General features: G+C 38.4%; 1 protein-coding gene across 6 annotated transcripts in view; it reads left to right on the top strand.

The window, feature by feature from the left end:
• Positions 1 to 24,438, top strand: part of STAG2 (stromal antigen 2) — a 151,845-nt gene that overhangs the window by 61,617 nt on the left and 65,790 nt on the right. For all 6 annotated transcript variants that reach the window (XM_039489619.1, XM_039489621.1, XM_039489623.1 and 3 more), the window contains 9 exons: positions 108 to 250; positions 10,846 to 10,924; positions 11,989 to 12,150; positions 13,245 to 13,341; positions 16,995 to 17,071; positions 19,022 to 19,226; positions 20,314 to 20,465; positions 22,142 to 22,215; positions 22,318 to 22,441. In XM_039489619.1, the coding sequence (XP_039345553.1) occupies positions 207 to 250; positions 10,846 to 10,924; positions 11,989 to 12,150; positions 13,245 to 13,341; positions 16,995 to 17,071; positions 19,022 to 19,226; positions 20,314 to 20,465; positions 22,142 to 22,215; positions 22,318 to 22,441 (1,014 nt within the window). In that variant the 5' untranslated portion in view covers positions 108 to 206. The remainder of the gene's footprint in view (positions 1 to 107; positions 251 to 10,845; positions 10,925 to 11,988; positions 12,151 to 13,244; positions 13,342 to 16,994; positions 17,072 to 19,021; positions 19,227 to 20,313; positions 20,466 to 22,141; positions 22,216 to 22,317; positions 22,442 to 24,438) is intronic.

Here is a 24,438-nt window from a genome sequence, read left to right as displayed (position 1 = left end):
TGAAATATATGTGAAAAGGCTGATATACAGTACAAGACATTAATGACAGTAAAATTTTTGCGCATTTCATTGAGTAAAGATTGACCTGGTTGTGTTTTTTTTAATAGGAATTGTCTTTTGTGAAAGGAAGAAAACGTGCTTGCCCACCGTAAACTGTTTTTTGAACATATTTCCAGTACAGTGGTGGTCCAGAAGATGATAAAGAAATGATAGCAGCTCCAGAAATACCAACTGATTTTACTCTCCTTCAGTAAGTAGCAGTGCTTAATGCAGCCATAACAAGGTTATTCTGTCAAGTAGTTACAGTGATTTAAATCTAAAGCATTGCTTGAATGGTGTCCTGTGTTTCCAGGGGAGTTAAAATAGCTATCGTATAACTGGTTTAACTTTATTTTTTACTATAGATTTTTAGAATCTTTAATGAAGCGTTTTGCTAGTAGGAGAAGCTATTGTCATGGTCACAGAATAGTTTCCATTATAGAAACATTTTTCTGATACTTATAACTTTCTGAAAAACATTTCTTTTGGATTAGAAATTTTCTGGACAGGAATATGAGTAATGTCAAGTCGTTGTCTTCCTGTTTTTGGAGACAGATGTTGATTGAGGTCTTTTTTTAAAGGGCTAGGGTTGCTTAATCCTTAACAGAAAGAGTTGCTTTTTTGCCAAATGTTTGTTCGTGTGTGTGTGTGTGTGTGTGTTTTTGATAAACTTTAACTGTAGATTATATCACTTCTCAGATACTTGTGATATCTTCCTACTGGTTCTCCAGTCGTCCATAATCTTCCAGGGTAGACAAAATCTGGGTTCCTAAAGTGGGTTTTTTTGTTTTGTTTTTGTTTTTGTTTTTTAAATAGGAGAGGAAAAGCAAAATGCATCTCATAGGTACAGACAGAAACCTTTTAGGCCTTCTTTATACATAATCAATTTTTTCCTTTGTAGTTCACTTTTAAGAAATTCTAAAAACCCTTCTTTGAGTCATGACTTCAGCTGAAAAGTACCTAAAATTCGATCTCTATGTGTAATTAGTGCTTAATGAAGAGTACCAACTTTCTTCGGGTTGGTTGAGGATATTAAAAAAGTAGTGGTGGGGGGCGGGGAAGATGATGTGATTGGAAAAAATTGATTTAGAGCATCATCAGTAGTATTTAAGACTTTTTAAAAATATATTGATTAACAGACTCTAATAGATTTCTAAGGTTAACTTTCTGTTATATCTGTTACTAAGCACAGTCACTTAACCCTATTACTCCCTACCCTTCTCTTTTCCTCTGCCTCCACTCTCCAAGAAAACTAAATACACACAACTGTTAAATCAAGAAACAGTTTATCCAAATTGTGTGCATGTCCCCAAATTGGATTTGGGTTTGTGTGATATATTTGCTTCTTCACAGTGTATTTTTCGGAAAGGTTTTTAAATTAAAACTTTTGTGTGATATGTGTTGCGTTTATGTAAGACATAGGTTTTGTCTATTGTTTTTCTTGAAAAGACTATATGGGCATTTTTTATTTTAAGAATATCTTATTTTGGTTTAGTTTAAATTGATTCCTAATCAGCTTAAAGCAAATTGAAATAAATGTGGTTTAACCAAAATAGATTTGTATAGTATCTGAGGGCTAGCCGTGTTAGTCTGGATCTGTAAAAGCAGCAAAGAGTCTTGTGGCATGTTATAGACTAACAGACATTTTGGAGCATGAGCTTTTGTGGGTGAATACCCACTTCGTCGGATGCATGTAGTGGAAATTTCCAGGGGCAGGTATATATAAGCAAGCAAGAAGCAGGCTAGAGATAACGAGGTTAGTTCAATCAGGGAGGATGAGGCCCTCTTCTAGCAGCTGAGGTGTGAAAACCAAGAGAGGAGAAACTGGTTTTGTAGTTGGCAAGCCATTCACAGTCTTTGTTTAATCCTGAGCTGATGGTGTCAAATTTGCAGATGAACTGAAGCTCAGCAGTTTCTCTCTGAAGTCTGGTCCTGAAGTTTCTTTGCTGCAGGATGGCCACCTTAAGATCTGCTATTGTGTGGCCAGGGAGGTTGAAGTGTTCTACAGGTTTTTGTATATTGCCATTCCTAATATCTGATTTAATTAAATCTGTTTAAAGTCATACCTTAAGTTAAACTGGTACAGCTTTCTTGTGTACACCAGCCTTTAGCCATATGTTTAGAATTTGGGTTTTCACACCTATTAAACTCTCACATGCCAAGTTTTGGCTGAAAGGTTTTTTTATTAAAGACTTACCAGCCTGTTCTCTTTAATGGTTGGGGACAATTCCAATCCATATCCGAGTCGTCCTCTACAAAACATGAACAACAAAATGTTGACATACCTGATCATTCTAAAGTTTAAAAAATAAACAAACAAGCTTGAAAATGTTTTTGCAACTGTAGGGGCTCTCAGCTTTCTGGCATCCTTAATATAAAGAAGGAAGTACAGACACTTTTTCCCTTTGCGGATCACATTTAAGGTTGCATAGTTTTAAAAGCATGTCAGCAAATGCAAACTTATAGGTTGTATGGCAACTGTCATTTGCATACAATGCATAGTCTGTATAATTTAGGATATACATACATTTTGTTATTAAACATTATTATAACAAGAAATGCAAAAATACTAATTTTATGTTGGTGAAATTTAGCCAAGTTAATATTGCTGTAGGAACAGGTGGCTTTTTGTTTCCTAACTCGTATATTTATATTAGGGCTGTGGATTAATAGCAGTTAACTCATGCGATTAACTCGAAAAAATTAACTGTGATTAAAAAAATTAAGCGCAATTAATCACACTGTTAAACAATACAGTACCAATTGAAATTTATCAAATATTTTAGGATGTTTTTCTATATTTTCAAATATGTTGATTTCTATTACAGCACGGAATGCAAAGTGTACAGTGCTCACTTTATATTATTTTTATTATAAATATTTGCACTGTAAAAATGATAGAAATAGTATTTTTCAATTCCTTATACAAGTACTGTAGTGCAATCTCTATTGTGAAAGTGTAACTTACAAATGTATTTTTTGTTACATAACTGCACTCAAAAACAAAACAATGTAAAACTTTAGAGCCTACAAGTCCACTCAGTCCTACTTCTTGTTCAGCCAATCGCTAAGACAAACAACTTTGTTTACATTTACGGGAGATACTGCTGCCTGCTTCATATTTACGTTGTCACCTGAAAGTGAAAACAGCGTTCGCATGGCACTTTTTTAGCCGACATTGCAAGGTATTTACGTGCCAGATATGCTAAACATTCAGATGCCCCTTCATGCTTCAACCACCATTCTTCCATGCTGATGATGCTCATTAAAAAAAATAGTGTGTTAATTAAATTTGTGACTGAACTCCTTGGGGGAGAATTGTATGTCTTCTGTTCTGTTTTACCCGCATTCTGCCATATATTTCATGTTATAGCAGTCTCAGAGGATGATCGAGCACATGTTCATTTGAAGAATACTTTCACAGAAGATTTGACAAAACACAAAGAAGGTATCAATGTGAGATTTCTAAAAATAGCTACTGCGCTCAACTCCAGGTTGAAGAATCTGGAGTGCCTTCCATAATCTGAGAGGGACAAGGTGTGGAGCATGCTTCAGAAGTCTAAAAAGAGCAACATTCCGATGTGGAAACCCAACCACCAAAAAAGAAAATCAACCATCTGCTGGTCGCATCTGACTCAGATGATGAAAATGAACATGTGTCGATCTGCTCTGCTTTGGATCATTATTGATCAGAACCTGTCACCAGCATGGACACACATCCGCTGGAATGGTGATTGAAGCATGAAGGGACATGTGAATCTTTAACGCATCTGACACGTAAATGTCTTGCAACGCTGGTTACAATAGTGCCATGCGAAGCCTCTTCTCGCTTTCAGGTGACATTGTAAACAAAAAGCGGGCAGCATTATCTCCTGCAAATGTAACCAAACTTTTGTCTGAGTGATGGGCTTAAGTAGGACTGGGTGGACTTGTAGGCTCTAAAGTTTTACATTATTTTACTTTTGAATGCAGTTATTTTTTGTACATAATGCTACATTTTTAGGTTCAACTTTAATGATAAAGAGCTTGCAGTACAGTACTTGTATTAAGTGAATTAAAAAATACTATTTCTTGTGCTTTTTTACAGGGCAAATATTTGTAATAAAAAATAAATATCAAGTGAGCACTGCACACTTTGTAGTCTGTGTTGTTGTAATTGGAAATCAGTATATTTGGAAATGTAGAAAACAACCCAAAATATTTTTTAAAATGGTATTCTGTTATTTAACAGCGCAATTAATTACGATTAATTTTTTTAATCCGTTGACAGCCCCAATTTATATTATAGCATTTTTAAAAAGTATGGTACGTTAAAGTAAAAGTGTAGTTAGGGAATAAAAAAATTGCTACGCTTCCAACATTTTCAAAAATTTTGTTGAAAACTTCTGAGTTTTGAACCACAGTAGATGTATTCTCTGTCCCTATTAACAGATGTGTAACTCCCATTGATGTTTATGTATATTTTTCTAATAGCTTACCAGCTTTGGCAGGGAGGAAAGGCTTCAGTTTTGCAGTCGTGTGTCAGATGTTAAGAAAATGTAGTGAAGTGCAGCATACGGGTCTCACTGAAACATACGTGTGACATAGTCTCATGCATATTCATAGTCTGGAAAAAGCTAATAAGCTCCAATTTTATTTGTTGTTTTACCCATTTTTCTCTCCTTTTGCCTCAAGGTATTATGAATTTTCTTTATATAAGGGGGAAAAACCCACCCTTTGTTCTGTTAAGATGCCTGATTTGATATTTAATTTAATATGAAAATTCTTAAAGTAGTGACACTTTCTTCATCTTAGACATGCTTATAGTATTTCAAAAAGACCAATGTTGAAATCACTTACCCTTGTGAAACACTTTTAGTTAATTGCAAATATTCTGCAACATTATATTCCACTGTATTTCTTTTAGGTATCTAAAAATGAATGGTTCTTCTAAGAGTAGTGTCCCCCTCCACTTCAGGTGCGCGTGTGCCCCACATGCCTTTGATCAGAGATTTTCATTAGCAGTGTCTGTTCAGCCTGTGCGTACTCTGCTGATATCCTTGTACCCATCACTGAGGGACTATCAAGCTGCCTGGGTGAATAGCCTTCAGTTCCTTCACAGCTGTCTCAGCCTGTGATGAAGCTTAGCGTATCCACATTGTGTGCGCCTACGCTACCTGCTGATTTCAGTCTAGCTAGGTTTATTTTAGTTAGTTATTGGGAAGTTTGTTGTATTTCTTCCAGGGAGGTCCTTCCTGAGGGGCATACCTGGTTAACCAGGGTTTAAACGCTGCCTCACATGTAGAGAGGCTATCCTGGTCAACGACAGACACTCTTAAGTATGTTCATTGCCTAGAGGAGTTGCACATCCCACAGAATGTAACTTCTGTGTTGCCCTCAAATCCAGGGCAAGGAAGAATTGGGAAATCAAGCTGTAACTATTCATTATGGCGCTCTCCCTTCACCCCGCTTTGGAAACAGGTCACAAGAAACCCCCCTGTACACCAGTCTCCAGAGATATCTAGTACCCCTTCTATCTTGGTACAACAGTCTCGCAGAATGGGAAAAGCCTTAGAGACCTCAAGAAGAGGTTCCAAGAAGAGGAGCTCTAACTCCGCTCTAGGAATCCACTTTGAAAAGACCTCACTCTCTGAACAGGTAACAGCCTCAGAATCTAGTCTCAAGGCTCAGTCTTTCAGAGGCAGTGGGCCCCTCCGGTACCATAGGTCTTATGAAAGTAAGTGTGGCTCTGAGAAGGTGCTGGTACCATCTAGCAGAGATGGTCTGAACAAATAGAGAAGACCAGTACCATTGGACTTAACCTCTCTCCTGGTACCTCTGTTGGGTTTTTCAGTACTGTGTAAGATTAAGCCTCCAACTGTGTCAGCACCTTCTGTGAAGTGCTCAAACCCCTTGGTACTGTCCTCCAGGGACAAGCATACAATACAATGAGTGCATATCACAACCTCACTCGGTGCTGCAATTCCACTCTGCTTGATTTGCAAGACTTTAGGTGCCTGAGGATTTATTGGTGACTGCTGAACTAGAATCTCCATTGCTTGCATCTCTTGGTACCGAGAGCCACTTGCTGTCTGGATCCTTATACATCTCTTGTACCATCTAATTCACCTCCCTTTTTGGTTAGGGGAAGAAGACGATGAGGGAAACCTCCCTTCAGTATCATCAGTCTCTGTCCAGGGTTCTCCTAGATACCCACATAGGAAACCCCTTTCATAAAGAGAGAGGGAGAATGTCTGGCGACATGGTTTTTGGTGCGATCATCCCTGTATGCTACACTCTTCCCCCCTGTGCTTCTCAGAGGCCATACTGAGATCCTTGGTGAGCTTATCACAAACAGGTCTCCAAGGTTCAGACCCTCTCTCACTGAGATGACAGGGAGACTGAAGCTTCCCCTCCCAAACACACCACTCAACAGGAGGAAAGGTATGAGGATCAGGAGGCTAGGAGAGAAAGAGAGCCTACCCCTCAGATTGCCATCTCATCCTCATCACCAGATGAGGCAATAGTACCTTCTCCTCCATCAATGGCCGATGATTTTTTCGACAGTTTCAAGACCTCATTAAACACGGGGCAGATTCCCTACAAATACTGCTTGAGAAGGTTAAAGAATCTCAACTTAAGCTGTTGGATGTTTTCACTCTGCGACGACATCCAGAATTGCCCATCCTATCAAAAAGGCTCTGCAGGAACCTGCAAAAACGGTTTGGCAAACCCTGGCCACAGTAATGATGATTTCAAATTGTAACAGGTGCAGAGAAGAGCTACTAGGATGATACGGGGAGTGGAAAATCTATGTTAAGAGAGGAGACTCAGAGCCTAACCAAAAGAAGGCTAAGAGGAGATGTGATTACTCTCTGTAACTACATCAGAGGGATAAATACCAGGGAGGGACAGGAGTTATTTAAGTTAAGTGCCACTGTGGACACAAGAACAAATGGCTATAAACTGGCCATCAACAAATTTAGGCTCAAATTAAATGAAGGTTTCTAACCTTCTACGGAGTGAAGTTCTGGAACAGGCTTCCAAGGGGAGCAGTGGGGGGGGGGGGGGAATAACCTAACTGGCTCCAAGACTGAGCTTGATATATTGTCCCTCCATGAATTTGATGGAACTGCCTACGATGGCATGTGGCCCATCAGAGATTGCCAGTAGCAGAAATTCCCAACTGCTGGACATGGGGCACTAGCTGGGAGGGCTCTACATAGCATTCTTTCCCAGCTATCTGCTTGGGGGATCTTAGCCACATTTCCCCTGGGTCAGATTGGCCGAGACGTTGAGGGTTTTTCGTCTTCCTCTGCAGCATGGGGCACAGGTTACTTGCAGGTTTAAACTAATGTAAATGGTGAATTCTCTGTAACTTGAAGTCTCCAAAAAATGATTTGAGGCCTTCAGTAGCTCATCCTGAGGTTAGGGGTCTTTTTCAGGAGTTGTTGAATTTCTGTGGCCTGCAACATGCAGGAAGTCAGATTAGATTATCACAGTGGTTCCTTCTAACCTTAAAATCAGTAGTGACAGACTACCTCCATCATCAGGCAATCATAGTATACCTGTACCTTGATGATTGTGTGCTTGAGGATCAGTCACACTAAGAGGTGTTGACTGTCATGCAAAGGGCACTTTCTCTGTTCTTAGACTTGGGTCTTCAATTGAATGTGGGAAAATGCACACTGACTCCCATATAGAACATACAATTTATAGGGGCATCCCTGGATACCTTGGCATCAAGGACCTTCTTTTCTGTGAACAGGTTCATGATGCGTGTCTGAACTAATCAAGGGAGCTCTCAGACTTCAGTCAGAAACTGTCATCAATTTCTAGGTCACTTGTAGGCTTGCACTTTCATGACAGAACATGCGAGATTACACCTCTGCAGTTTCTAGGGCTGTCTCAGGTCAGTATACTTGCCAAATAGACACAGCCTAGACCAGGGTTAGGCAACCTATGGCATGCGTGCCGAAGGCGGCACTCGAGCTGATTTTCAGTGGCACTCACACTGCCTGTGTCCTGGCCACCGGTCTGGGGGGCTCAGCATTTTAATTTAATTTTAAATGAAGCTTCTTAAATATTTTAAAAACCTTATTTACTTTACATACAACAATAGTTTAGTTTTATATTATAGACTTATAGAAAGAGACCTTCTAAAAACGTTAATGTATTACTGGCACGCGAAACCTTAAATTAGAGTGAATAAATGAAGACTCAGCACACCGCTTCTGAAAGGTTGCTGAGCCCTGGCCTAGACAAACAAGTGTCAGTTCCTCAATAGGTGAAGCACATACTAGAGCAGTGGAAGGTTCATCACTACATATGCACGGGAGATTACTTCCTTCAATTGACGCCATGGTAACCATAACCATGGATGCATCTCTCTTAGGATGGAGGGCACACCTCAGTGCTCCCATGGCACAGGGTACATGGTCGCCCCAAGAAATCACCAGAGGGTGTGAAAGTTCACGGGATTAAAGTCGAACTGTACTGCAGAGCTACAACAGATATTACTGAATAGTAGGAAAATTCTTCAACAGTAGAGAATATTTAGTCACTGGTGTGAACTCCAGAAAATTATTGCTGAATTTGCCTCACTTCTGCTTGTTCTGGATTACCTACTGCAACTAAAGAAAAAGGACTGTCAGTGCTCTCAAAATTCGTTTAGCCATCTTAACTTTTCATATCACAATTGAGAGGTTTTCACTGTTTACTCACCCTACAACCATAGGCTTTATGAATGGTCTGGGAAATCCTTTCCCACAGGTAAAAGTCCCCAGGTTGGGGGCCGTAATTTATTTCTTAAAGCTCACGAAACCTCCTTTTGAACTGATGGCAACCTGCTTCTTACTGAATTTGTCTATGGAGACAGTCTTCTTCGTGGCTATTACATCAATCTGCAGAGTAGGAGCAACTGGGGCCTTGATGGCTGATCCTCCATTCACAGTATTATACAAGGATAAGGTTTCCTTAGTCACATCCCAATTTCTTTTCTAAAGTATCTTCTGAATTTCATCTGAATCAGATCATTTACCTAACAATTTCTTTCCAAAGCCATGTAATTCCAATCTGGGGACTGCTTTTCATACTCTAGATGTCAGGAGGGTATTAGCTTTCTGACTAGATAGTCTAAGAAATTTCCAAAACAATTTAGTGCTGTTTTTTTCATTTGCAAACAGATCTAAAGGTTCTGCTATTTCTATCCAAAGACCAGCAAATTGGATTTCTGCTTTGTAATTTGCTTGTTACATTGCAGCCGGCATTCCACCTCCTCCTTGTGTGCTGGCTCACTCTGAGAGGTCAGAGTCTACATCTATAGCTCTACTTAATAGTGTCCCAGTATCTGAGATTTGCAGAGCTGCTACATGGTATTTGGTATATACCTTCTTTAGATGCTATGCCCTAGTCAGTGCCTCTAGATCTGATACGGCAATTCTTTGCCCCATTCTGGACTCAATTCCAAAGCTCATTTCTCCTTACGGGGATACTGCTTGGCAGTCACATGAAGTGGAATGCTCATAAGGACATTACTCAGAGAGGGAGAGAGGTTACTCACCCTGTGCAATAACTGTAATTTTCAAGATGTGTTCTCCTATAGGTTTCCATTACCTTCCTTCCATCTGAGTTTTCTTCTGAGACTCGGTGATGGGTGGAGAAGGAATTTGGGGTGGTTCACCCGTGCAGCCTAATATACTCTCAGTGTATGCATGGGCTTGAGCAGTCACTGCTAACAATAATCTCTGTTAGAAGGTGTGTGGGGCACATGTGCACCTGAAGGGAAGCACCCATAGATACTCTCTCTTCTGAGTAATCTCTCTCTTCTGAGTAATCTTGCCATTTCACAAAACATCAATTTAAGCAAATTTTGCGCAGTTAACAGTCTGAACTTCATACTCTTTAGTCCCTGACTCAGGAAAGCATCACTATTCAGGACAACACTTTAAATATGTGCTTATCTTGGTGCCTTGTGTGTAGGCACCTAAGTGCTGTTCTGAATAGGACTGAACTGAAGCACATGCTTAAGTACCTTCCTATATCAAACCTAAATTAAGAACAAATCAGGGATCAAGAATATTTGAATATTGTGAATATATGACATCAATCGTTACTAATATGACAGAAATAGTTTTATTAGCATCTAGTCTCTGCAGTGGCTTATCATACAATTAAATTAATAAAATATATTTGTAGGGATAAGACTTTTAAAAGCACTTTGTAAACATGTTTTGAACAAACAGCATGTCAACATTTTCATTAAAATTGAACACAGAATGTTATATTTTTCTTGGCTGTCCAATTTACATGTTACAAAATTTGAGTTTTGATAAAATACAAAGCTACTTCAAGTATGTTTAATTTTTTTTCAAAGTGGGGGCTAGGTAAAGATAACTAAAGGGTGTGCATAAAGATGTTAGAGGAGGATTCTTACTATCTCTTTATCTGTTTTCTAACACATCTGGTTGAAAAAGCCAGAATATTTTTTGTGAATTTTTTTTGTTGAAAATTTTTTTTTTCAACCAGCTTCAATGTTCAATAGTTGGATTTCTGTAAGTTTTTTAAAAAAAGGAAAGAAAATTCCATAGTCATTTGATTTCACAGAAGACACCTTCCTGTGTTGTCAGCAGAAGGAACCTTCTATTTACGGTTCTCTAGCATGTTAATTAATTGTTAGGACAAAATGGATTTAAAAGGAAAAGCCTAAATTTAAATATTTGTTCATACTGAGTTGACATAGTCTTATTGAAGATGTAGATAATATTGCTACAATTATTTTGGCAGTAAGGTTTCTGAAAGTAAGTAAACATTTGTTTGTCATTACAGGGAGTCTGAAACACACTTTTCTTCTGATACAGACTTTGAAGATATTGAAGGAAAAAATCAAAAACAAGGCAAAGGAAAAGTATGTTCAGTTTATCAGGGATATTGAAACACTTGAAATTTTGTGCAGACTGAGAAGTACAAGAATTGTTTTAATGCTGGTTATGTGGCTATACCATTGTGGGGAAAAAAAATTGAACTAGAAATATCTAAACTTCCTTATTCTTTTAAAAAATGCAAAGTAATGGATGTTGGAAAACATAATCCCAACTATACATATACAGTGATGGGGTCTAAATTAGCTATCATCACTCAAGAAAGAGATCTTGGGGTCATTGTGGCTAGGTCTCTGAAAACACCTACTCAGTGTACAGCAGCAGTCAAAAAAGCTAACAATGTTGGGAATCCTTAGGAAAGGGGTAGATAATAAGACAGAAAATATCCTATTTTCTCTATATAAATCCATGGTACACCCACATCTTGAATACTGTGTGCAGATCTGGTCACCACATCTCAAAAAAGATCTATTGGAATTGGAGAAGGTACAGAAAAGGGCAACAAAAATGATTTAGGGGTATGGAACAGCTTCCATATGAGGAGAGATTAAAAAGAGAGTGTAACTCTTCAGCTTGGAAAAGACACAACTCAGGGGATATGATCAAGGTCTATAAAATCACGAATGGTGTGGAGAAAGTAAGGAAGGAAGTATTATTTACTCCTTCTTATAACATAAAAACTAGGGGTCACCAAATGAAATTAATAAGCAGCAGGTTTAAAACAAACAAAAGGAAGTTTTTATTCACACAACACATAGTCAACCTGTGGAACTCTTTGCTAGAGGGTGCTGTGAAAGCCAAGACTATAACAGGGTTCAGAAAAGAACTAGGTAAGTTCCTGGAGGCTAGGTCCATCAGTGGCCAGGATGGGCATGGATGGTGTTCCTTGCCTCTATTTGCCAGAATCTGGGAATGAGTGACTGGGGATGGATGACTAGATGATTACCTATTCTGTTCATTCTCTCTGAAGCATCTAACATTGGCCACTATCAAAAGACTGGGCTAGCTGTACCTTTGGTCTGACCCATATGGCTGTTCTTATGTTCTTACATTTGTAGTGATTTTAAACTTGCTTTTGATTTGATTGCAGACCTGTAAAAAAGGGAAAAAAGGCCCAGGAGAAAAGGGGAAAGGTGGAAACGGAGGAGGGAAACCTGCTGGTCCAAACCGGATGAATGGACATCACCAACAGAATGGTGTGGAAAACATGATGCTGTTTGAGGTTGTTAAAATGGGCAAGAGTGCTATGCAGGTAAGATTTGAGTCTCTTTAGGCTTAAAGGGATGTTCAACTTTAAGTTTGGCTGCAAGTTTTGTTAAAAAAAAGTTTTTATAGAAATTAAACCCACTACAGGTTTTTCCCCAATTTTTAAACAAGTTTGTTTAAAAATCTTTAAACAAATATTCCCTTACAGTGTTTGAAACCCAAATTTTGCATCACTAAGAACCTAAATGTGAAACTGACTGACTGAGTTGGTTTTCATTGAGAGATGAAAATGTAATGTGTAAATACTGACGTAAAATGGAAAGACTCTTAATAATATAGTTTCTCAAATATAGGATGTTTTCATTTGTTTACATATGATTTTTTACTTATCCCTTTAAGTAGCTTGAATGACTAAATAGATATAGATCATGTTTATAGTTATGAGGGGCACATAATAACAGTAAAGCTGCAATATAAAGTATGTGGGGGGGGGTTACCAGTGCTTGCTAAAAAGCTAAAGTAAGGAGGATTAAAACTAAACATTTACAAGAAAGGATTTTTTGTGACCATTTAATAACTAAGGGTAACATGGGAATTCTTAAAATGGGTAAAGATAAAATTCCTGGTATTGTGTAAAGTTGCTACCACTAAAGGTCTATCTATTTCTGCCACAAATTAGTGCAGCTTAAATTATCTCTTGCAAATCTATATCATGTGAGCAGGAGCTGGATTGGATTCTTCTCTGGAAATTTGAGGCTGATTAATAAGTTTCTTAATCAGACACTTCTCCACTTCCCCTTACTAATAGGATTGCAGAGCCTTTGCACTAAATTCTGTCATTTGTTGGAAGCACAATATTTATATGCTTTTGGTCAGCTGCACACACTTAATGGTCAGTTTTGTGCTTGTATATATTTACAGGGTAAAGCAGGAATCCATTTCTGGAAGGAAAGTATTGTAATAGTAAAGGGTGATTCAAAACCTTTACTCAGTATAAGTCAGTAAATTTCAAGGGTTCCATTTGTGTGTTCTGAGAAGCCGTTGAGAAATACTGTTCACTTTCTCATCAATTTATTCAAAGCTAATAGAGTTTTTATTTTTTCTTTCTACCTCTTTCCCCTGCCCTCTGCCATGACCCAGTCTGTAGTGGATGACTGGATAGAGTCATACAAACATGACAGAGATATAGCGCTTCTTGACCTCATCAACTTCTTTATTCAGTGTTCAGGCTGCAAAGGTAAGATGTATAGTTTTGGAAGCATGTTAAATTAAAATACTTTCCTAGCTATTCTACATCCCCTTTGTTTAGATAATTGTCTGCCAAATCTCTCTTTAGTAGTGTTTGCTGTTATGCTGATGGTGTAGTGAATATCTTCTCACTCTTACGGTTAGTCTATTCTAGGCAGTTGTACTGCATTAATTATACTGGTACAGTTAAAATTGTAGAATCCTCCTAGACTGGGTGCAGTTATGCCAGTACAAAAGTGCTTTATATTAATATAGATATTCTGTACAGAAAAGGGAGTAACTACACTGATATAACTAATTTTATAGCATAACAACTTCATCCAACTAGGGATTTTACCTGTGTAACTATTTTAGTTAGGGGAATGACTTTTTTCAGCAAAATAGAAACACAGGTGAAACTTAAGTTTGAATTGTACTTTAGCCAGCCCACACTGGAAAGACTGTGATTTTCTTTTTTTTTTTTTTGCCCCTTGATGAATTTCACTATAGTAGAACATTCCAGAAAGACTTTCAGCAATTTTGTTGGCACTGACTGTCACGTGATCCATCTAATTTGTTCCATTTTAGAAATTGGATTTGAGTTGGACATTAAATAGTTTCATCTGTTGCAAACATTTTAACTTTGAAGTCTAATACAGCTTTTTCTTTTTTTGATTTGAAAGATCTTTATTGCATAGTCTTGAGATAGGTGGCCTAGAGAGGCTCTTATGCTATTCCTGTGGGGGGTGGGGTTTTTTATTTTTTTTTATTTTTTTTTTTAGTCTTGTGATTCCCCTCCCATCAATCTGGTTCATTCGTCTCCATTTTTCTCCCTTTTCAGCAGAAAAGACTGTAGATGGCTCACTCCAGAGTCAATGGGGTAATATTCTAGATGGGGTGTATGTGTGTAAAGTGATGTTCATCAGGCATTTCCTCATCCCTTGAACATGCACATTACCTCCAGTACCCCTCTAGAACGGAGGTTCTCAACCTTTTTCTTTCTGAGCACCCCCCACCCCACGTACTCCTTAAAAAAACCCTCCAGGGCGTAAGGAGGGGGGCACTTTGGGCATAGACGTAGTTTTACTTCTATTGGGGGGGGGGGGAGGGGGAGGGTCTGGCGGCGCTTGGGCCAGTTCCTCATGGTGGGACCTGGAGAGGGAGCACCATCTCCATCCCCTGACTCACTTCAGCGGGCCACCCTGCCTGTCTGGGTTGTGGGGGGGAGGAGTGCAATCAAAAATTATAACTCAAAGTGGGGACTCTAGGGTGCACGTAGGAGGGCAGCTAGGGGCTCTGTGCTGGCAGGGGTATGTGTAGCTCAGGGGGCAGGGATAACTAGGGGGTTGCTCATGGGGCAGCTCTTGGTGCAGGCGAGGATAGCTATGGGCTGTGCGCAGGCAGAGGGTAGCTCAGTGCAGGGACGGAAATAGCTAGGGACTGGGTGCAGGCTGGGAGGTAGCTAGGGGCTGTGTGAAGGCAGGGGATAGCTCAGCGTGTAGGTCAGAGGTAGCTAGGGGCTGTGTGCGGACAAAGGGGCTGCTCAGGGTGCAGGGATGGGTAGATAGGGGGGCTGTGTGACTGGGGGCTCCCCACCACGGTTGCTGCCCCCAGAGGGTTCCCCTCCACCCGGGTGGCCCTTACTGGCTGCAGTCAAAAACAGCTGGGAGCTGAGGAGCAGCTGCAGCCCCAGGCAACAGCAGCAGGAGATGCGGGAGTTCTGACTCCATAGCACCAGCAGCAGCTGCCCTGCACGGCTTGACTCCAGCTTCTGGCCTCTGACCTAGCCAAGGGGCCGGGCTGGGGGAGAGAAGGAGATGATGGGGTGTGGAGCTGTCCCTAGGACTGCCATGGTCAGGATAAGATTCTTCAGTTCAGGGAGGAGGGGGGCACGATGCCCCCAGTACCCTTCAACTCTGCCCATGGGCTCAGGACTTTCGTCTCATGGGGAGCGCTGGGTTTCAGACTTCAGGGCTGAGGATAGAGGCTTCAGCCCTGTGGCTCCACTCACGGCTTCAGTCCTGGGGGGGGGCACTGAGTCAGGGCTTCAGCCCTGCAGCTCTGTTCCCAGCTTCAGCCCCACAGGGAGTGCCAGTCCTACCGGGGGTGCCGGGGCTCAGGGATTCAGCCCATGGCTCCCAGTTTCAGCTCTGCAGCTTGGGGCTTTAGCCCCGTGGCCTGTGGTGGGGATGCTTGGGTTTAGCCCCAGTCCTGGTGCAGAGGCGCCGGGGTTTGATGATTCAGCCATGGGGACCTGTGGGGCCCCCTGAAATGGCTCTCAGCCCCCAGGGGGCCAAGGACTCTCAGTTGAGAACCGCTGTTCTAGAGCTCCGTACACCTCCAAGAGCAGGACTCAGTTCAGTAGTGCATCTTTTTGATGTTGGCACCAAAGTTCCAGAGTCCTTTATTTTTTACCATGATCCATGTCATGAAGCAGTGAGTATAGTTGAAATAGGAACCAAGAGGTCTTTTTTATGCCCTCGTATCACTTTTTAAAATCTACCTGTTAATGTTTGTAATGACTTAGATGTCTGTAGCTGAAAACTTCTTCTAAAACATTTTATGGTACCAGTAACTGTGGAAAATCATTATATGATTCTATTTAGCACGTTAGATACAGTAAGATTAGTTCACATGAATGCAGTCTCTCATCCAGTGTTGTAGTCAGGCGCAAATGCCATTCATTCTCAAAAGTGAGATATTCCATGTTATCTACAAAAGCAGGTGTGGTACTTGAGTGATTGTAGTTCAGTCTTGAGTAGGAGAAGTCTTCTAGGAGCCCCCACTTCCCAAAACATACCCTTTGTCATCAAAGGCATCACACCACATCAGACCTCTAGGTGAGGATTGTGGAGATTGGTTCACTCTTGACCTCATTGCTGTGACTTAGTTGGCTGGAGAGGATCCTAAAGATGCAGTGGTTCCTCTCATTTGGAACTCTGAGCAACCTATCTCTACAGTAGTTCTAGTCCTTCCTGCCTTAAAATAATTTGAATTTTCAATTTTCAGCCTTGAAAGTTTGATTTTTTTGGTTTATTTTTACCTTTGGGTTTTTTGAGGGAGGGAGCGTTGAAAAGAGAGCTGTAAGATGTCATGTTATATTATTCATTCAAATACTCCTTGTTTCATTTTGAGTTGAGCTTGTCACCTTAAAATATTGTGTCCTTAGTGATTATCTCATAATTGCATTATTTTGCAGGGAATTATGCAACTTTGTAAAATGATTGTATTCAAATGTATCAAACTAAATTTCTCATAAATAATTGCATCTGTACTTCTAGAAATGTAGAATCCAGCCAATCCATGTTTTTAGCCTAAAAAATTGATGTACTCCAAAAATTTTTTACAATTTGAAGGAGAATATATGAATCTTATCAATTAAATTTGTATATATAATGTTTCCCAAAATATATGTGGGTGCTTCTGCTGTTTAACATCAATAGTTAATTAATAATGCTCTAAAGAATTTGTTAGTGTACAGACAATGAACATGTTTGACTAAATCATATTTTTTGTCTTTCTGTGTAATTTTATTTTGTATGAAAAACTTCAGAAGTTTAGAGTCTATAAATTGACAGTTGTCTGCACTTTTTTCAGACGCTAGCTAATATGTGATGCCTCTTTTATATCTACAGTATTAATAATCTAATATCTGAATTGTAGGAGTTGTTACAGCAGAGATGTTTCGACATATGCAGAATTCTGAAATAATCCGAAAAATGACTGAAGAATTTGATGAGGTAACTGTTTTAACACACACAGGTTCTGAGAATCTCCTGCAATCTAATAATTTTGAAATTCACTTATTCAGGTTGCTGGATGATAATGCCCCCAGTAATAAATTTCTAAACTAGGGGCAACTATAAAATATACTGACAGGTTTCAGAGTAGCAGCCGTGTTAGTCTGTATCTTTTTTATAAAATATATTAATAGCATGGGGAAAGAGTTGGTATTAGAAAAAATTACTGTATTTGGCATGACTTTATAACCAGTTAGTAACTCATCCAATGACTGAAAATCTCAAGGAATGCATCATTTCATCATGAAATCAAATGGAGTGTTTTATTGCATACAGTGTTGTGGATTTTTAAGTCACATTTGAATTCAGTATGAGGATGAGAAATTTTTAAAAAAAATTTTTTTTTAAAAGAAAGCAGCAGGATATTTTATTAAAATATTCCGTTTTTTTAAAATGAGAATTGCAAAGTTTAAAATCTCAGCATAAGAAGAAAGGAGTGGCTGAGCCTGATGACATCATGATGGCATGTACACCTGCACATCTACCAACGTGATATATGCCATCATGTGCCAGCAATGCCCTTCTGCCATGTATATTGGCCAAACCGGACAGTCTCTACGCAAAAGAATAAATGGACACAAATCTGACATCAGGAATCATAACATTCAAAAACCAGTGGGAGAACACTTCAACCTCTCTAACCACTCAGTGACAGACTTGAAGGTGGCAGTTTTGCAACAAAAAAACTTCAAAAACAGACTCCAAAGAGAAACTGCTGAACTCGAATTAATATGCAAACTAGATACAATTAACTGTGGCCTAAACAGAGACTGGGAATGGTTGGGTCATTACACTAATTGAATCTATTTCCCTATGTTAAGTTCTCCTCACCTTCTATGGGCCATCTTAATTATCACTTCAAAAAGTTTTTTTTCCTCCTGCTGATGATAGCTCATCTCAATTGATTAGACTCTTCCTGTTGGTATGCATACTTCCACCTTTTCATGTTCTCTGTATGTATAAATATCTCCTGTCTGTGTGTTCCATTCTATGCATCCGAAGAAGTGAGCTGCAGCCCACGAAAGCTCATGCTAAAATAAATTTGTTAGTCTTTAAGGTGCCACAAGTACTCCTGTTCTGTTTAAGGAGTGTCTCTTCATAAAATCTGTCAAACTGACACCTGGAGTTATACAGTCACAAAGTGTTGTTCTCTGTTGCTTGGAGTTAGGTCTGGAAGTTGTTTCAGGACAGTGGTTTAATCACTTTTTAATTAAGTACACTTTAGCTTTCCTTTGGAAATATGCTGCTGCTAGTTAGTCTTTTGAAATGGGGGTCTGCAGAAGCAATTAATAAAGGAAAAGGTAAATCACTTACCAGTTTTACTTGTTTTATCTTTCAATATGCACACTGGTCTCTCCCTCCTCCCTTCACTTTTAGATTTTTTTTTTTAAGAGGTAGAAAGGAAGTAGATAATTATTTTTGTGGGGTAATAGTTTTGCTTTTAACAGTTTCTGGTTCTGTAATGTTCTAATAGTTCCTTGGCTCATGAGCTTGGTGTATAACTCTGTGATTACATGGCCTTTCTGTTAATTTAGCTCTAGTTATACTAAATATTTTTGTTGTCTACTTTATTTGTTAGCGTGTTATGAAAAAAATGGTCAGTGGAACATTAGCTCAGTATATTTTTGTGCAAGGAATTTCAATGAATTCCATTAGGTGAATGCTCGCTTTGTGCATAGCAAAATTGAATTGACAAGTAAATGCAAGTTTTTGGGCCAGATAGTGAGCTGTGCCCATTTATACCAGCAGAGAACTGGGCTCTGTCTTGTTGAACAAACCTTTTTTTATCCTTCAACTTATCTGTATTCTGTACTGTTGTATTCTAACAATATGTAATTTTTTTTATAGTTATATGCTGGCTAATGTTTGAATATCTTTTTGTGTTTGTAGGATAGTGGAGATTATCCACTTACTATGGCTGGTCCTCAATGGAAGAAGTTCAAATCCAGTTTTTGTGAGTTCATTGGAGTATTGGTCCGACAGTGTCAATATAGTATCATATATGATGAATATATGATGGATACAGTCATTTCACTGCTTACAGGACTATCGGACTCACAAGTCAGAGCATTTCGACACACTAGCACACTGGCAGGTCAGCATCTTTTTATTCATTCAGCTTCTGTATACATTTTCTTTTCAGTTTTCAGCGTTATCAGAGAAGAGACTGTGTTTTTGTAAAACTTTCTGAATATTCGGTATTTGGCTCTTTCATATTTTGTTGCATTTGGTTTAGTCATTTCATTTTCATTTAATTATTCAGTTTTGTATTCTGGATCAATTTTTTAGTTGTAGTTTTTATAATTTTGGGTGTTGTGACCTGGTGCATGGGGTTGGAGCACCACTGAGTTTTGGCCCATCCATCCTTCTGACTCAAACTATGGTCCAAACCTGAGTGGTGGTGTGACCTAGTGCATGGGGTCACAAAACCACTCAGCTTGGGGCCTAATCAAATGTGTTTTTACAGCCATTTCCAAGATTGCACAGATTTTATTCATATTCATGATTTCTGTGACCTCTATGAGAAAACCATAGTCCTAACTTTGTGACCTCCTTTTGAAGAGAGAGAAATTCTGACTTGTTTTTTGGCGGTTGAGTGATTGAGCACAGTGGACTGTATTACTTAATTTAATGGTGGAGTCCTCTTAATTTAATGTTTCCGTTGCAACACATTTTAACATTTATATATGATCAGCTAAATGAAATGCTAAATGAAGGCTCTGTTACATAAATGTATATGTTGCAGTTCAGAGATCACAATGATAGTCATAATATGAACAAGTAAATAGAATAAAATAAAAAATAAAATAAAATAAAATAGCTAATTATTGAGTAAAAATGTTAGGGCATTTTCCCCACAAGTTTGTCTTATCTGCGCTTTTTATGCATTCCTTGTATTGCTAACCAATTTGAATAAATAATACAGTTTGAGTAATTTTTTATTTTTCTACATTAGTAGTTATCAGCAAAATTATGCTCTTATTTAAATGTCTGCAATTTTTATGGGTATCTTAAAGTTTAAAACAGATGTATTGAAGATATTCACAACACTTTAATATATGTAGCAATTGTATTTACAAGTGGTACTAGAGTATTTTACTTGAAGATTATAACTCATTTGTTTTCATCTTTGTTACAAAGGTAACTTTTAAAATCAATTCTCACTTTTTATTTTTTTGTAGCTATGAAGCTGATGACTGCTTTAGTGAATGTGGCATTAAATCTTAGCATTAACATGGACAATACACAACGGCAGTATGAAGCAGAGCGAAATAAAATAATTGGAAAACGAGCTAATGATAGGCTGGAACTTTTGCTACAGAAAAGGAAGGAGGTTAGAGCAATTGTTAATATTTCTAGTTGCTGTGCATGATGGGATGAAGGAGAGAAAATGTTGATGAAATGACAACAATTAATCTTGTATGAATTAGTTTTTGCAAAGGAATTTTTTTTGCCATTTTGTTTCATCTTTAAATTGCACATAACGGTCAATTATTATTTTGCTAAACACTTAAACATGCTTGTGTTATAAAAACTAGAAGGATCTCTTGGTTCAAATTGAGCTTAGCTAGGTAATGAACAAAACTTACCATCCTTTGACTACTCTTCTTGTTCGAGGGTAAAGTAGGTTATTTCAATGTAATAATCAGAAGCCCTTGTCACAAAAAACAATCTCAGCAGAAAGTCTTTTGAACTATTTTCTTGTCCATAGAAGTTGTCCTGTCTGAAGTGAAAGTTGAGGTAAAGCTGTTAACTTAAGCTGTCTCTATCATTTCCTTTCTGAAATTAGGAAATTCTGCTAATTTACTGCTGTAGCACTTTTCATGAGCCCTAATTCATTTTAAACATTAAAAATGGCAAATACGTCTTGTTTTTAATTAATTTTTTTATGTTTTAAAAATATCTTCTCTCTCATATGTTAAAATATTCTAGGTGATTAAAACAGAATTTTTAATTTTTCTTTTCACCCTTTATGCAATTATTTTTTAATTTTAATTATTTTAGATTGAACAATGGAAATATACTATTAGATATTACTAGTAAGATGGTCTCATGTTTGTCTTCCAAAGAGCTTCCATTTATAGCCTTGAACCTTTGAAGATTACACATGTATAGTTCTGTTTAATTCAGTGGGACTACTGGTGTTTACAAGATTAGGTCTTGAATAGACAGCACACAAGTTCCAAAAGGGAAAGGGTGTAAGAATTGAGACTGCCCTGTTTTATTTTGCCCCATGTATGTTTGGTTTTTAGACTTTCTCTGTCAGCCCTTTATAGCTTTGGTTAATTCATCTATTTGCCTTCTGATTGTATGTTTATAGCTTCTACATTAAATTTAAGCTCCTGGTCCTTGCCTTTATAGCTCTGCACATTTCTTCTCTTCTGTTCACCCAAGCTCCACAGCTAACTGGGTCCTTCATTTGTCTCTCTCTGTTTTGTCAATGCTTTCTTCCACTTTCTCTCTCTATGTGGAAGCTGGACTGTTTTGCCTCCATCATTTCTAATTTCCCGCTCTTCATTGAAATTAATTTCTTCAAGTCCCTCATTCAATTTCCCTTTTTTCCTCCAGTGAAGCAATATGGAGAGGGTTAAAACAGTGAATGCCAGATGTGGAAACACAATTTAATTTAATTTAAATTACTCCAAAAAAAATTATTAGACAAAAGTAATTTACTAAAGGTTAGAATGCCTTTGTAATAGGGGAAGAAAACATTTGGTCTCTTTTCTAGTTGTCAACATTATAGTTGTTGACATGCTGTAATATTTAAAGTGTCTTAAATACTGGGGCATGATGCTGAAAACTGGCACTTACAAATATTCACTGCAGAGTAGACTGAACTGTCAAAACAATTTTGAATCAATTTTCTTTTTAGTAGAATCTGTTGTGTAAGACTCACATAAAATAAACTATAAAAATATGCATGTGGTGCACTCCATCTAGTACCAAAATCATTTATAGTACTCACATTTTTACAATCATTCAGTAATTATATACTCTTTTTGTTTTCAGCTTCAAGAAAATCAGGATGAAATAGAAAATATGATGAATGCAATATTTAAAGGTGTTTTTGTGCATAGATACCGGTAAGTTTACTTGTTCTGTAATTTGTAGCTTTGTAAACTTTTTTGAGTTTGTTGTAAATACTTTTACCTTTCACCATTACCTTTTTGCTTTCCCCCTTGCAGAGATGCAATAGCTGAAATAAGAGCTATCTGTATTGAAGAGATCGGCATATGGATGAAAATGTATAGTGATGCCTTTCTTAATGACAGCTATTTAAAATATGTAGGTTGGACTATGCATGATAAGGTAAGCTGTATATCTGAACAGTGCTGTTTGTACCCACAAGTTATTTTCTGGGGAAAAATCAGCTTCCCTATTTTCGAATTGGTAGACCTAGAATTAGCATTTGAGCGGATAGAAAACCAAAACCAATTAAAAAAATTAATATATTCAGTCCGTAATCCTATTTATACTGAAACTAGTGGCTAAACTATTGAGGTCTACTAGTGCGGTAGTGCAATATATATTCAACTCATCCAATTGTGTATCAGCCAACATTTTCACAATTTCCATGAAGTTAAGCACATTCACCTACATTTTCAAAAGTGAGCAGTGATTGTGGATGCTAAAAGCTAAGTGTCTAACTTGACATCTCTAAAAGGGGCTTATTTTCAGAGGATCGGTTCCACACACTTTATAAAAATCAGGTCACTTTAAGGCATCTCAAGATGGACAACCTAAAATTGCTCATCACTTTGGAAACTGTAGGTCTCAATTTGTGTGACTAAATATGGATTCAAGTGGCGTAATTTTTCAGAGCTGTTGAACACCCTCAACTCCTGTTGAAGTCTGGGAATGGTAGGTACTTAGTACCTCAGATGTGGGTGTAGGTGCCTAACTTGCAGGGCTGGCTCTACAGTTTCCGCCGCCCCAAGCAGCGCACCAAATTGCCGCCCCGGGGGGCGGATACAGTCCGTGTGCCCTTAGGGCGGCAGGCGTGTTTCCGCGGTGGCGGCAATTCGGCGGCAGCTTCTATGTTTAGCTGAAGCCGTCCTGGACATCTAAACATAGAAGCTGCTGAGGAATTGCCGCCATCGCGGAAACACGCCTGCCCCCCTAAGGGCACACGGACTGTATCCGCCCCCCGGGGCGGCAATTCGGCGCGCTGCTTGGGGGCAAAACAACAGGGACTGTCGCCCCTTGCAGATTGCCGCCCCAAGCACCAGCTTGGAATGCTGGTGCCTGGAGCCGCCCCTGCTAACTTGGGTACCCAGGTTTTAAAAATTTGATCATGGTATATGGAATTTGTATACTCATAGTCCGATTGTAAAATAGGGAATGTAAAATAGGGATATGAGTGTTTTAGTTTCAGTATTTTTTTGGGTTTTGGTATATAGTATAAATACTACATCAGTGCAGTTTAGTTTTTAAATAATTCATCTTGTTGTTTTTAAAAGGAAAAACTTTCCTGTCATTTAAGAACTAATTGAGTTCATAATACCTCTGAATCTATTACTTTATTTCACAACATGGATTAAAGTTGTACAAATACATTTCTTACGAATTTATTTTTTAAAGTTTGATTGGATAAACAATGGAGAGTTTATTGGAGTCGTTTTCATCACATATGCTTTTTTAAAAGTAGATCATACATATTTTAGATAGAAGTTTAGATATCAAACATATTAAAGAAAATATCAACCATAAGAAAATACTTAATCTTTTTAAATGCCTCTTTAGTCAGTATCTTCAACACTGACTTCCTTTCTGTAATTTTCAGCTTCCTTATTTATATTATCTTTCACATTAACTATGACACTGGATTATGCCAAATGTTTCAGTTTCTCTGGCTGATGCTATTTGCTTGCTGTGGTAATTGAACAGTTTTGCTAGTTGCAAAAGTCTTAATCTGCTTTCTGCATCAGAGTAAAATTTAAATTTCAGGAGGGTTTGTCTGAGTACTTGTTTTTGGCTTTCTGCCAAAAACTTGTTACTTATTTTTAAGTTACTAGTTTGGATTGAGGTGCAAAAGCACTTTGTGGAATACTACACTAAAATTAACGTCTTAAGCACTAAAATTCTTCAGGTGATTGCACATGTGCATTCCACTTTTGGTGTGCACGTGCGCTGTGCACAGTCTCTGAAAATTTTTCTCTCAGCTGTACCCGTCGAGGTGGCTCAAACACCCTGTGCTGCTGTGTGCCTTTAGCGCCAGTAAAGCACACAACTTCTTGCTCCTGCTTCTTGCCATCCGAGATGGTCATTGGAACTGCTGTTTTTGCATTCACAAGGTTTCCATGGAC

Source organism: Mauremys reevesii, linkage group 9, assembly GCF_016161935.1.
Source record: "Mauremys reevesii isolate NIE-2019 linkage group 9, ASM1616193v1, whole genome shotgun sequence".
Taxonomy (NCBI): domain Eukaryota; kingdom Metazoa; phylum Chordata; order Testudines; family Geoemydidae; genus Mauremys; species Mauremys reevesii.
Note: the sequence above shows the minus strand (reverse complement) of the source record. Positions and strands in the feature narration are given on the sequence as shown.